Below are 13,853 nucleotides of genomic sequence, written 5' to 3' on the forward strand. Positions count from 1 at the left end.
GCACATACTCTGTGTTTCACTTCTCTTCTTTACTGTCAGTCTCCACCCACCCGCAATGTAAGCTCCCTGTGGATAGAGATTTTTGCCAGCCTGGTTCACTTCTGTATCCTCAGAATTCAGAATAGTACCTCGCAGATAGTAGATGCTCAATAAATATTTGTTAAAATAATAAATAAGCATTTTAGCCTATTTTTAAAAAAAGGTTTAATCCCTGACCTCTACTCCAGCAACATGAATGACTTTTTGGTAAATATTTGTAGTCTTTACTATAAAGCCTTTCTTTTCCAGTAAAAATTATATTTCTAGCATAAACATGTATATTCTGAATTGTGTTTTGGAAATATAATGCCATTTCTGAGAGCATCGACAGTGGTTCTGTTTAAGCCCAGGGAGGGTTGGAGCAGGGATCATGGGCACATTTTTGGGACTGTTGTGTGTGGACTGGAGCAAAGGAACAGTGTCTGGGATGGTTAGTGGAAGCCAAGGAAACCTAAACACTGGGTGTTCTTGCACCATTAGAACTCTGCTCCTAGGTGTTCCAGAGGACAAGGATCGTGGTGACAGAGGTGGCCAAGAAGAGCAGGTAGATGCGGAAGAGCAGGTTGTCCATCATGTGGCCGAATTGCACCCACAGGTCAGCGAGCTGGGCTCTTGTCAATCCTGTGCCCCCATTCAGTTCTGCCTCTTTGGGTCCCAACTCCTTCCCTCCCAGTTTTCCTGGCTCCTTCAGTCCTATGGGGAGGACAGAGATATAGCCATGAAATGGGAGGGAGACAGGATTAGAGAAATGGGAGACTGGGAAGTTGGGCCAGTGTAGACAGGGTGAGCAGTGTAGACAGGGTGAGCAGTGTAGACTTCTCTTACCAGACAGGTGGGTGGATATGAGGCCCAGGCTTGTATTTTCTTTCTGGGGCACAGCAGGGCAACATGTCCTTGGACTGGCGTGGCGTAGAAGCAGGGAGTGGAGCCAGCGAGGCATGGGTGGGGGCTGGGTGGTGGCCAGGTGCAGCAGGTAGGTGATAAAGATGGTCTCCAGGAGGCTGAGCACCATCAGGGACAGACACAGGGCAAAGTAGACACCTGGGTGGCAGGAAGGAGCACACTCGGGTGAGTCAGGGCCAGAAGGACCACCAAGCCCCCCTTTCTTCTGTCTCACACCTCAAGGCTTTTTAAAGATGACTGCACCTTAACTGCCTCAGCAGATCTAGCCAGTTCACTCGCCTACCCTGCCTATGTTGTTTTTCATTTTTCATTTCCCAACTGAGAGGTAGGGGACATACTAAAGAGGGAGGTGCCAGTGGCAGGAAGTAAGTCACTGATATTGAGCAGGAAGACGTTGTAGCCCAACAGGAGTGTCATCTTGAATGGGGCACGGTTCTCGTTTTCTGCCGGCAGGTAGAAGCTGAGGGCGTCAATGGCGACTAGAAAGCTACTGGGCACCAGGAGGTTTATAACGTAGAGGGTGGGCCTGCGCCTGATGGCCACCTGGTGGGGAGGGGAGAGCAGAGAACCAGGTGAAGTTAGAACTGGATGTTCTAACTGAAGTTAGAAACCAAGGGATGAGTCCAGTCCCTTCCTTTCTTTCTTTTCTTTTTTTTGGTCTATACCATACAGCCTATTGGATCTTAGTTCCATGACCAGGATCAAACCTGCACCCCCTGCATTGGAAGTGCAGAGTTCCAACCACTGGATCACCCGGAAGTCCCACTCCTTCCTTTCTTGATGTTCTCACTCCAACAATAGCTGTTTTTGGGAGGAGCAGCTTTTGTGTGACAAATAGGACTCCCCCATACCCACTGAAGAAAACCTAGGCCAGGGATGATAGGTTCAGAGATGGGGGTTGCTTTGGGGACTTGGGAGAGAGAAAGGCTGTGAGAGTTATGGTGCCTAGGGACTTTTTGGTCTTAGGGCAAATGGTGAAAGGCTCTGAGACTTAGAAGGGTCTGATGAGGAAGCTATGGGGGATGGAGAGTCATGCTGGAATCTCTGGCCTTACATAGAACATGATCTGGTCAAAAAGACTGGTGCCCACAGACATCTTCGGGGTGGCCTTGTTGATGCCCAGGAGCTCCCACTCTCCTTGTGTGCGGCCACGGTCACGTGAGTCATCCATTATCTCCCACACTTCCTTGTCCATGCCCAGCAACATTCTTTCCTCTGCCGGGGAGACAAACACTCAGTTCACATCTGCTCAGCACCTGCTCTATGCTGGGATTGCAGAGATGATTCGATGACTGTTTTAGTTACTTTTTCAGCTAGTCCTGTAGTGTGACTTCCTTGCTGCCCAGTTGCCTCCTTTCAGTTTTGGGATTTTTCAGGAAGTCTCTAAAATTCAACTTCTCCCCACCATCTACATACCCGCAACTAGAAAATATTCCACTATCCCCTTTTATACATAAAAAAAATGACTTGGCCCCTGAGTGTTTTTTTGTTGCCCCACTGGTTGATCTCATTTTATTCAGTGCAACTCACCTGTATAGAGGAAAGAGCTAAAGGTGAGGGTGCAGTTCTGCTGGTCAAATGGGAAGTAGAAGATGTCCAGGTTACAGATGCTGGTCACCCTCATCGGTTTGTTATATACAACATGACCATCATTAGACACATATGCAGAGAGGCCATCCGGGGTCTGATCCACATCCATGCTAAGTGGCAAAAGTGGGGGCAGGCATCTGTTTTAAGTTTTGCTCTTAAGGCAAGGTTTCCCAATGCTGCTGCTCCGCCATCTTTTTTTTTTTTAATTTATTTAAATTGGAGGCTAATTACTTTACAGTATTTTAGTGTTGTTTTTTTTTTTTTTTTGCCATACATTGACATGAATCCACCATGAGTATACATATGTTCCCCATCCTGAGCCCCCCTCCCACCTCCCTCCCCATCCCATCCCTCTGGGTCATCCCAGTGCTCCGGCCCTGAGCACCCTGTCTCATGCATCAAACCTGGACTGGCAATTCGTTTCACATATGATAATATACATGTTTCAATGCTATTCTTCCAAATGATCCCACCCTCACCTTCTCCCAGAGTCCAAAAGACTGTTCTATACATCTGTGTCTCTTTTACTGTCTCACATATAGGGTTATCATTACCATCTTTCTAAATTCCATATATATGCGTTAGTATACTGTATTGGTGTTTTTCTTTCTGGCTTACTTCACTCTGTATAATAGGCTCCAGTTTCATCCACTTCCTTAGAACTGATTCAAATGTATTCTTTTTAACAGCTGAGTAATATTCCATTGTGTATATGTACCACCAGCTTTCTTATCCATTCGTCTGCTGATGGACATCTAGGTTGCTTCCATGTCCTGGCTATTATAAACAGTGCTGCGATGAACATGGGGGTACATGTATCTCTTTCAATTCTGGTTTCCTCGGTGTGTATGCCCAGCAATGGGGTTGCTGGGTCATATGGCAGTTCTATTTCCAGTTTTTTAAGGAATCTCCACACTGTTCTCCATAGTGGCTGTACTAGTTTGCATTCCCACCAACAGTGTAAGAGGGTTCCCTTTTCTCCACATCCTCACCAGCACTTATTTCTTGTAGACTTTTTGATAGCAGCCATTCTGACTGGTGTGAAATGGTACCTCATTGTGGTTTTGATTTGCATTTCTCTGATAATGAGTGATGTTGAGCCTCTTTTCATGTGTTTGTTAGCCATTTGTATGTCTTCTTTGGAGAAATATCTGTTTAGTTCTTTGGCCCATTTTTTGATTGGGTCGTTTATTTTTCTGGAGTTGAGCTACAGGGGTTGCTTGTATATTTTTGAGATTAATTCTTTGTCAGTTGCTTCATTTGCTATTATTTTCTCCCATTCTGAAGGCTGTCTTTTCACCTTGCTTATGGTTTCCTTCATTGTGCAAAAGCTTTTAAGTTTAATTAGGTCCCGTTTGTTTATTTTTGCTTTTATTTCCATTACTCTGGGAGGTGGGTCGTAGAGGATCTTGCTGTGATTTATGTTGGAGAGTGTTTTGCTTATGTTTTCCTCTAGGAGTTTTATAGTTTCTGGTCTTACATTTAGATCTTTAATCCATTTTGAATTTATTTTTGTGTATGGTGTTAGAAAGTGTTCTAGTTTCATTCTTTTACAAGTGGTTGACCAGTTTTCCCAGCACCACTTGTTAAAGAGATTGTCTTATTTCCATTGTATATTTTTGCCTCCTTTGTCAAAGATAAGGTGTCGATAGGTGTGTGGATTTCTCTCTGGGCTTTCTATTTTGTTCCATTGATTTATATTTCTGCCTTTGTGCCAGTACCATACTGTCTTGATGATCCGCCGTCTTTTCTGCCCACCGTTTTCTCATTTCTAGGGGAAAAGTTGATGAGCTGTGACTGTGTTCCTCTCTGAAATAAGTTTTCAGTGGCCCCGCTGCATGGGTTTGCCCTGCACTGCCCTGGCCTGCTCCTTGCAGAAGAGTCTTCCCCCAGCTTTTCCCGGCCCTGATACTCACGATTCTACGATGAAGATGTCTGGGAGCCACAGGTTCTCAGCTGTGATGGCGAGTTTTTTGATATCACCACATTCTTCTGGGTCCCAGCTGATAAATGGGTGATTCCAGCTCTAGGACACAGGGCACAGAGAGATGATTATGGCTCAGACCTGAAGCTAGTTTATATCAGCATTTGCTGCCCTTGAGTCCCTTAAAATATACATACATATGTCTGTATTTTTCCTAATTGTATGTACTATGGGCATATGATAAAACTTCAACAACTCCAGAAAGATATAATATACAAAATAACTTTTTCCCTCCTTAATTCACTCCGACTCAGTTCATCTCCTCAACTCAGTCCCATTATTAACAGTTTTTTATACATCATTCTAGAAAAAATATATATTCCAGCATTTGTTTTTATTTACCTGGACTCCTACTGTGCACATTGTTATAACAGTTGCTTTTTAATTTTTTTTTAGCCACATTTCCTTTTAAACTCTGATTCCTCTTCTCTCTCTGGTGATAATGTCCCTCTTTTCTAGTTTACAAAGTCTTATTGGCTTTTCTCTTCCTGCTCACAGGAAATCTTAAGCTGGGTGCTGGATACGTTTGAGCCTTGAAGCTTACTTAGGGGTTTCCAACTATACTGCCCTTTTTCTTCCTGTTTTTTCCATCTGAATTTCAAAGTTGATTGGCAGCCCAGAAAGCTATTTGTCACCAGCAATGGCCCCATTCTGGTTGTATTTCCTTGGGCGCTGTCAGTTTTAACAAATGTGATTTTTGCAAAAAAAGCCAGAAAAGCAGGCAAGGAGAAAGAGAGAAAAAAGCTGGGATTACGTACCAACTTTAACCACAGAAATGATGTCAGCAGCTGAAGTTGTGCATCCTGTTTAAAAAAAAAAAAATCCCCATTCAGGATCATTAGCTATGGAATCAGGTCCTAGTCTACCTCTTCCCTTTGTTTCCTAAGTGGCCCCATGTTCAGTTTTTCAATTACAAGTCTCGAAAGATAGTTCAGAAAAATTAAGGTTGCACAGAAACTGTAAGGAGAAAAAACAGCATGGGAGCCCATTGGGAATATGTGTTTTTTTTTTTTTTTAAATGGAATATTCCTATAAGGGCAGGATTCAAGGACAATGTTCCCTGACAAAATGTCACTGCAGCATTCCCTGTCATGTCTCTCAACCCCAGAGGATGAACATCTAACTTGTACAAAATCCATTCAGGAAGTTCATTGCTTACCACTGGACAGCTATAATGTTGGACTGACAAGGTAGAGTTCTTGTTTTCTATTAGCAACCTATAGAAAAATATAGCAGTCAAAACTTACCACTTCCAGGATGGCAGACAGGGTGAAAGAGATGTTGATACGAGTAGGGATGCTAAAATTGGTGACTGGACGGAAGTCCTTCTTGTTAAATACAGACTGGAAGACAGTGGGGTCTACCCCTTGCTGGTCAAAGCCTGAGCAATTGATGGTGAAAGTGTTTGCCCTCCCTGTAGAGAATAGAGACCCTGTGAGATGGAAATAGGGCTTTTGTGTTTTCCTAAGTGAGAGGAGTGCCAGGGCTGGAACCTGAGAGCCTCCCTGCAGAGAAAGAAATGTGGACATGGGGTGGTCATGTGAACCACACCCCCCGCGCCCCCCCGGGCTCCCCGTACCCCCCCCACCCCGCCCCGCTTCTTGGGACAAGAGTCCCAGAGGCCAAGTTCTTCCTGCCAGGGCTGAAGAGGATGGGCTGGTGTGGTAGGCAAATGGTGGAAGTTGATGTGGTGAGCTGAGTCAGAGCACAGCCCTTTCTTCCTGTGCTTTTAGTCCCATATAAAGCCTACCCAAATCCCTATGCAAACTGCCTCTCTGGGGAGGCCTCTTCCTTCCATAGTGGTGACCCTAAAGTTTTGGCCTTTGTCTGACCATACTTTTCTTCTCTCCAGCTCTATTATGATTCTTCCTTGTAGATGCTGAACAAAATTCCTCTAAAATTTTGTTTCTCAATGTTCCTTTCCCACTTTCATGTTTTCTCATTTCCTGAAAGGAAAAATTTAGAGACAAACATCTGTGTGATGTCAAACATGTGGAAACTTAAGGAATGTGGTATTCAGTGTGAATTTATTGACTACCTACAATGTCCTGTACCCTGTGACATTCTCAAACTCAGTGATTTCCTCTAAGATCTATGGGTGGCATTTTCATCATCACCATCTTGATAAGATCTCATTGATCATCCACCATGTGGCTGGTGGAGCTATATGATGAAATCTTAAAGTCCTTCTGCCCACCTCCCCTGCACCCCAACCCCAGGTAACTGTGGTTATTCCTGTAGCTAAGCCCAGCCTTTTCTTTCCCACGTCTCTTTTACATCTCCCCATTCCAATTATCTCATGAGGTACATCTCCAAACTAAGGAGAAACATATCTGGGGGGAAGCAAACACTGTCCTTTTCCTCCATATCACCTCTCTACCACATCTGCCAAAGCGAGGTGGGAAAGGAGTTATGTTATTGTCAGAAGGACCCAGACTACCCTGTTCATAGTTACTAATCTGGTAGAAGGACAAGTTGAACATTGTTAATATAAAGGAGTGGAATCAGAGAGGCAGTAAAATGGAACAACAGATGATTTAGTAGATGCCTATGCAGGCAAATGAGACGGGAGCTGTGTGTTCTGATTAGTGAAATAGGTTTTTCATCTGTTTCCCAAAGGAAACCAAACCATAAATATTAAAGAGAAAAGAAATGTTTAACCCAACTCCTTTGGGTGCTTTCTAGTTCTGGGGAATGAGAGGGTTTCTGGAATTTTCCCAGAACAGTATTCCCCTCTTTCCCTGTTCTTGTCTCATCTTACCTTGAAGCACAAGGCTGGCACTGAGGCAGAGGAAGAATCCCCCTGTAGTGGACCACCACCCTTCCATCCTCCTCTTCTGGATTCTTCTCTGGGGATTCGCCAGGAACCCCAAACCCTGGAACTTAAAAGAGCCCAGACCACACCTTGATTCCTGGTTTTAAATGCTGCTCATGACAGCTGATCCCTCCCTAGTGAGAGGCTGTGGCCAGAGAGGTCACAGCAGAGTGTCCTGCTTTGCCCCTGTCCAAGTATGCCTTCTGAGCTCTAGGCAGAGAGAAAATTGGGCCAAGACTAGGGGAGAAGTATCTGTTTAGCATCTTTGTCTAGATAAGTGGTCTCATATTTGAGTTACAAGAACCTTTCAGGAAAACTGGGGGACTTGGGAGATGGGGCAGGTGAGGTCATTAATAAAGGTATCATCAAGTCCTTCTGGAAAGAACTGTGCCTCAGAGAAAGTGTGTGGACCACCTGGAAGGGATGAGTGTGCTCTCTTGGGGTGGGGCCACTTGCTGATTTCACAAGGCAGGAACAGGTAATTATTTTGTTGCAGACCTAGAAATATATCCTTTATCCAGCTAAGGACCTTAGGGATTACTGTCAATACTGAGTTAAGAAGCTTGCTTGAGAGGTTAAGCTCCCTTTTTTGTGACATAAACCTATCAGAACTCTGTCCCTGCAGCTAGCACCACAATACAGGTTTGCATCATCCCTTGTTTGTACTATTGGAATAGCTTCTTTATAAGGTTTCCTCTATCTAGTTTTCCCTAACCTAATCCTTTATTTTCCTATTCTCCTAAAATAGAACTCACCCACTTACCCTTCCCTGTCTAATGTCTCTAAAGGCCTACAGCCTTGGCATCATCAGGTAATGTTTGTGAGTTGAAAAATCATTTGGCGGTTTGTGTGTGTGTCTGAAAGTGCCCCAAGTGGCTCTGATTCACACTCAGTTTATTGAAAACTTTGGGATGGGCTATATTGAGATACCACAATCAGGATATTGCTATTACTATTGATACACTCAAGATATAGAACATTAACTCTAAGATCTTTCATGTCACCGTTTTGTAGCTATAATCACCTCCCTCCCCATTACTCTACCATCTGGCAACCACTCATTTGTTCTCCATTTCTATAATTTTGTCATTTCAAGAATGTTATATAGACCAAATCATGCAGATGTAACCTTTCAGCATTGGCTTTTCTCACTCAACAAAATTCTTTGGAGATTCATCCAGATAGTTGCCTGTATCAGTACCACCCCCTTTTCCTGCTGAGCAATCGTCCACAGTATGGATGTCACACAGTTTGTTTTTCTACCTGGTGAAGGACTTCTGAGTTTTAAGGGAAAACACTTACTTTGGACACCAAATATGTGTTTTTTTCTTTCCCCCTCACACTGAGCCATTCTGACATTCATTATCCACAGTTAGTGCAGGTCCCACAAGCAAAAGTCTCATTCCCACGAGACTACCCCCTACTTCAGATGCCTATTACAAGCCCAGGTCTCCCACACTTCTGGACAACTGACTATAAATTGAGGGTTCCCACAACTCCATCCTCAGGTTTGATGGTTTGTTGTATGGCTCACAGAACTCATGGAAACACTTGTGTTTACTGATTTATTATAAAGTATATAACAAAGGGCTTCCCTGGTGGCTCAGATGGTGAAGAATTTGCCTGCAATGCGAGAGACCCAGATTCCATCCTTGGGTTGGGAAGATCCCCTGGAGGAGGGAATGACAACCCAACCACTCCAGTATTATTTCTTGGAGAATTCCATGGACAGAGGAGCCTGGTGAGCTACAGTCCATGGGGTCACAAAGAATCAGATGTGACTGAGTGACTAACTTTTTAACTTTTATATAATAAAGGATATAGATAAACAGACAGATGAAACGATATACAGGACAAGGTTTGGAAGGGTGCTGAGTGCAGGAGCTTCTGTCTCTAAGGAATTGGGGTGTGCTACCCTCCTGGCACATGGGTTTGTCAATCCAGAAACTCTTCGAATTCCATAGTTCAGGGATTTCTTACAGAAGCTTTGTTACATAGGCATGATTGATTATTAACTCAATCTGCAGCTCCTCTCCTGTCAGCAAAGCATGGGGATTGGAGCAGGAAGTTCCAAGCTTCTATGGCTTGGTCTTTCTAATGACCTGTCCCTATTCTGAAGCTATCCAGGAGTCTACCAAAAGTCACCTCATGAGAACAACATCTGGGAAATTCTGAGGGATTTAGGAGTCTGTGTCAGGAACGCAGAGCAAAGACCAAGTATTGAACAAAAGATGTTCCTAATACAACTGCTGCTGCTGCTGCTGCTAAGTCGCTTCAGTCATGTCCGACTCTGTGCGACCCCATAGATGGAAGCCCACCAGGCTCCCCCGTCCTTGGGATTCTCCAGGCAAGAACACTGGAGTGGGTTGCCATTTCCTTCTCCAATGCTATCACTCAGGAAATTACAGTTTTAAGAACTCTATCTCAGGAATTGGGAGCAGAGATCAATATATTTTTCTTCACAGAGTTGTTAACAGTTTTTGTCTATTATGCATAAAGCTGCTAGAAATATTTGTGTTGTGGTTTTTGTATGAACATAGGTTTTCTGGAATAAATACCCAGAAGTGCAATTGCTGGATTGTTTGGCTGTTTTTGCCACTTCTCATGGTCTACAGTAGTGAAAGCCTGAAATGTTAATCACTAGGCTAGCAGGGAACTCCCTGAATGTACAGTTTACTTATTTATTTGGCTGTGCTGGGTCTTTGTTGTGGCATGTGAGCTCTTAGTTGCGACATGTGGGATCTAGTTCCCTAACCAGGGATCGAACTCCAGCCCGCTGTGAGCGGGGCGTGGATTCTTAGCCACTGGACCACTAGGGAAGTCCCATGGGTGTAAGTTAAGTTACTTTACCTCTTTTCCTCAGTTTCTTCATCTATCAAATGGATAATAGCAATAGCTCTTATCGTATTGTTATAAGGATTAAATAAGGTCATAATTTCAAAATGCTTAGAAAAGTGCTGGTACATAATAGCATGATATAAATATTTGTTAATAATAATTTCAGAGAACACAGTCTGACTGCTACTAAATTTTGAGACATGCTTATAGTCTATAGTTGATTTTTGTAAATATTCCAAATGTGCTTACAAAGAATGTATTCTCCAATTGTTAAGTGTAGAGTTCTACATATTCTCATTACATCTAATTTAACCATGTGGTTAAAATATATTATTTTTTCAGTAATGTGTTGTCACAGTGAAATATATTGAAATTTCCTATTTTAATACTAGAACTGTCACTTTATCTTTGTAATTCTGTCCAGTTTTGCTTTATATATATTTGAAGTTATTTTATCAAATGCATTCATGTTTATAACGGTTATATCCTCCAAGTGATAGGATAAACATTTGATCTTTATGTTGAGATTCTCTTTATTCTGAATAATTGTTTTTGTCTTAATGACAGTTTTGTCTGATGTTGCTAGAACCATTCCAGCTTGCTTATAATTAGTATTTACCTTACATGTCTTTTCCTATCTTTTACCTTCAGCTTTTCTGTGTCCTTTGGTTTTAGGTGCGTCTTTTTAAAATCCAACTAAACAAACACTAACTAAATTGTTGAGTTTAATATATTTACATTTGTTTTATTATTAACTTATTTGGATTTACTTCTGCCATCTTATTCCATACTCTGCTTCTTTTTCCCCTCCTTTCTTGACTTCTTTTAGTTTCATTTAGGATTTTCTTTCCTCATTTCATTTTTCCTTCTCCAATCCTGTCTTTCTTTACCACTTTCAGCCTGTCTTCCAACTCATCAGTTCTTTTTTTATCTGTGTCTAATTGGGTGGCATCACCGACTCAATGCATGTGAGTTTGAGCAAGCTCCGGGAGCTGGTGAAGTACAGGGAAGCCTGGCGTGCTGCAGTCCATGGAGTCACAAAGAGTCAGACACAACTGAGCGACTGAACAACAACAATTTGCTTTAATTTATCCACTGTGATTGTTAATTTTCAATAATTGTATTTTTAATTTTTAGAAATTATATTTGCTTCTTCTCATACATCTGGTTATTTTTATAGTCCTTTGTTCAGTGTACAAAATCTTTGCCTACCACAATGTTACAGTATGTTTTGCTCTATTTTTTTTCTTTCTTTCTTTTTTTTTTTTTTAAATTTTATTTGTGGCCGGGTCTCCCTGCTGCTCAGGCCATTCTCTAGTTGCGGTGAGCGGGGCTCCAGCTGCGGTGAGCGGGGCTCCAGCTGCGGTGCAGGGCTTCTCGTCGCGGGGGCCTTCTCGTCGCCGAGCAAGGGCTGGAGGTGCCCGGTTTCAGGAGCTGCGGCTCACGGGCTCCGGGGCACAGACCCAGGAGCTGCAGTGCACGGGCTTAGCTCCTCCAAGGCATGTGGGATCTTCCTGGCTCAGGGATCGAACCCGTGCTTCCTGCACTGACAGGCAGATTCTTTTTTTTTTTTTTTTAATTTTTTTCTTTTAATTTATTTTTTTATTGAGGGATAATTGCTTCACAAAATGTTGTTTTCTGTCAAATCTCAATATAAATCAGCCATAGGTATACATATATACCCTCCCTTTTGAACTTGGCTCCCATCTCCCTCCCCATCCCACCCCTCTAGGCTGATACAGAGCCCCTGTTTGAGTTTCCTGAGACATATAGAAAATTCCCGTTGGCCACCTATTTTACATATGGTAATGTAAGTTTCCATGTTACTCTTTCCATATATCTCACCCTGTGCTCCCCTCTCCCCATGTCCATAAGTCTATTCTCTATGTCTGTTTCTCCACTGCTGCCCTGTAAATAAATTCTTCAGTACCATTCTTCTAGATTCTGTATATACATGTTAGAATACGATATTTATCTTTCTCTTTCTGACTCACTTCACTCTGTATAATAGGTTCTAGATTCATCCACCTCATCAGAACTGACTCAAATGTGTTCCTTTTTATGGCTGAGTAATATTCCATTGTATATATGTATCGCAACTTCTTTATCCATTCATCTGTTGATGGACAGCTAGGTTGCTTCCAGGAGAAGGCAATGGCAACCCACTCCAGTACTCTTGCCTGGAAAATCCCATGGACAGAGGAGCCTGGTAGGCTGCAGTCCATGGGGTCGCTAAGAGTCAGGCACGACTAAGCGACTTTACTTTCACTTTTCACTTTCATGCATTGGAGAAGGAAATGGCAACCCACTCCAGTATTCTTGCCTGGAGAATCCCAGGGACACAGGAGCCTAGTGGGCTGCCATCTATGGGGTCGCACAGAGTCAGACACGACTGAAGCAACTTAGCAGCAGCAGCAGCAGCAGGTTGCTTCCAAGTTCTAGCTATTATAAGTAGTGCTGCAATGAACAATGGGATACATGTGTCTTTTTCAATTTTGGTTTCCCCAGGGTATATGCCTAGGAGTGGGATTGCTGGGTCATGTGGCAGTTTTATTCGTAGTTTTTTAAGAAATACTGTCTTCCATAGTAGCTGTGTCAATTTACATTCCCAACAACAGTGCAAGAGTGTTTCCTTTCCTCCACACCCTCTCCAGCATTTATTGTTTGTAGACTTTTTGATGATGGCCATTCTGACCAGTGTGAGGTGATATCTCATTGTAGTTTTGTCTAATAACGAGCAGCTTTGAGCATCTTTTCATGTGTTTGTTAGCCATCTCTAAGTCTTCTTTGGAGAAATGTCTGTTTAGGTCTTTTCCCCACTTTTTGATTGGGTTGTTTGTTCTTCTGACATTGAATTGTATGAGCTGCTTGTATATTTTAGAAATTAATCCTTTGTCAGTTGTTTCATTTGCTATTATTTTCTCCCATTCTGAGGACTGTCTTTTCACCTTGCTTATAGTTTGCTTTGCTGTGCAAAAGCTTTTCAGTTTAATCAGGTCCCACTTGTTTACTTTTGTTTTTATTTCCATTACTCTAGGAGGTGGGTCAAAGAGGATCTTACTTTGATTTATGTCATCAAGTGTTCTGCCTTTGTTTTCCTCTAAGAGTTTTATAGTTTCTAGTCTTACATTTAGGTCTTTAATCCATTTTGAGTTTATCTTGTGTATGGTGTTAGGAAGTGTTCTAATTTCATTCTTTTACATGTAGCTATCCAGTTTTCCCAGCACCATTTTTTGAAGAAGCTGTCTTTGCCTTATTGTATATTCTTGCCTCCTTTGTCTAAAATAAGGTACCCATAGGTGCATGGGTTTATTTCTTGGCTTTCTATCTTGTTACATTGATCTATATTTCTGTTTTTGTGTCAGTACTGTACTCTATTGATGACTGTAACTTTGTAGTATAATCTTAAATCAGGAGGTTGATTCTTCCAGCTCCATTCTTCTTTCTCAAGACTGCTTTGGTATTTGGGGTCTTTTGTTTTTCCATATGAACTGTGAAATTTTTTGTTCTAGTTCTGTGAAAAATGCCATTGGTAATTTGATAGGGATTGCATTGAATTTGTAGATTGCATTTGGTAGTATAGTCATTTTTACAATATTTATTCTTCCTACCCAGGAACATGGGATATCTCTCCATCTATTTAGGTCATCTTTGATTTCTTTCATTAGTGTCTTATAATTTTCT

General features: G+C 42.3%; 1 protein-coding gene across 1 annotated transcript; it reads right to left on the reverse strand.

The window, feature by feature from the left end:
- Nucleotides 1-398: 398 nt before the first annotated feature.
- Nucleotides 399-6,085, reverse strand: LOC133246156 (5-hydroxytryptamine receptor 3C-like). The gene is made up of 8 exons (XM_061414177.1): nucleotides 5,764-6,085; nucleotides 5,275-5,319; nucleotides 4,449-4,558; nucleotides 2,473-2,642; nucleotides 1,997-2,157; nucleotides 1,281-1,485; nucleotides 865-1,080; nucleotides 399-732 (listed from the first exon to the last, which is right to left on the reverse strand). Exons 1-8 carry the CDS (start codon nucleotides 6,043-6,045, stop codon nucleotides 530-532), a joined length of 1,392 nt encoding a protein of 463 aa, XP_061270161.1. The 5' UTR covers nucleotides 6,046-6,085; the 3' UTR covers nucleotides 399-529.
- Between the last annotated feature and the right edge of the window lie 7,768 nt (nucleotides 6,086-13,853).

This window comes from Bos javanicus, chromosome 1, assembly GCF_032452875.1.
Source record: "Bos javanicus breed banteng chromosome 1, ARS-OSU_banteng_1.0, whole genome shotgun sequence".
Lineage (NCBI taxonomy): Eukaryota > Metazoa > Chordata > Mammalia > Artiodactyla > Bovidae > Bos > Bos javanicus.

Bases quoted from the DNA above. Each gene is read 5' to 3' on its own strand.
- LOC133246156 (XM_061414177.1), bottom strand. From the start codon at position 6,045: ATGTCCACATTTCTTTCTCTGCAGGGAGGCTCTCAGGTTCCAGCCCTG. The intron at 5,320-5,763 runs GTAAGTTTTGAC...TTTTTTAAACAG, and splicing joins TGTCTGCCATCCTGGAAGTG to GATGCACAACTTCAGCTGCT. The intron at 1,081-1,280 runs GTATGTCCCCTA...CCTGCCACCCAG, and splicing joins CACTGGCACCTCCCTCTTTA to GTGTCTACTTTGCCCTGTGT.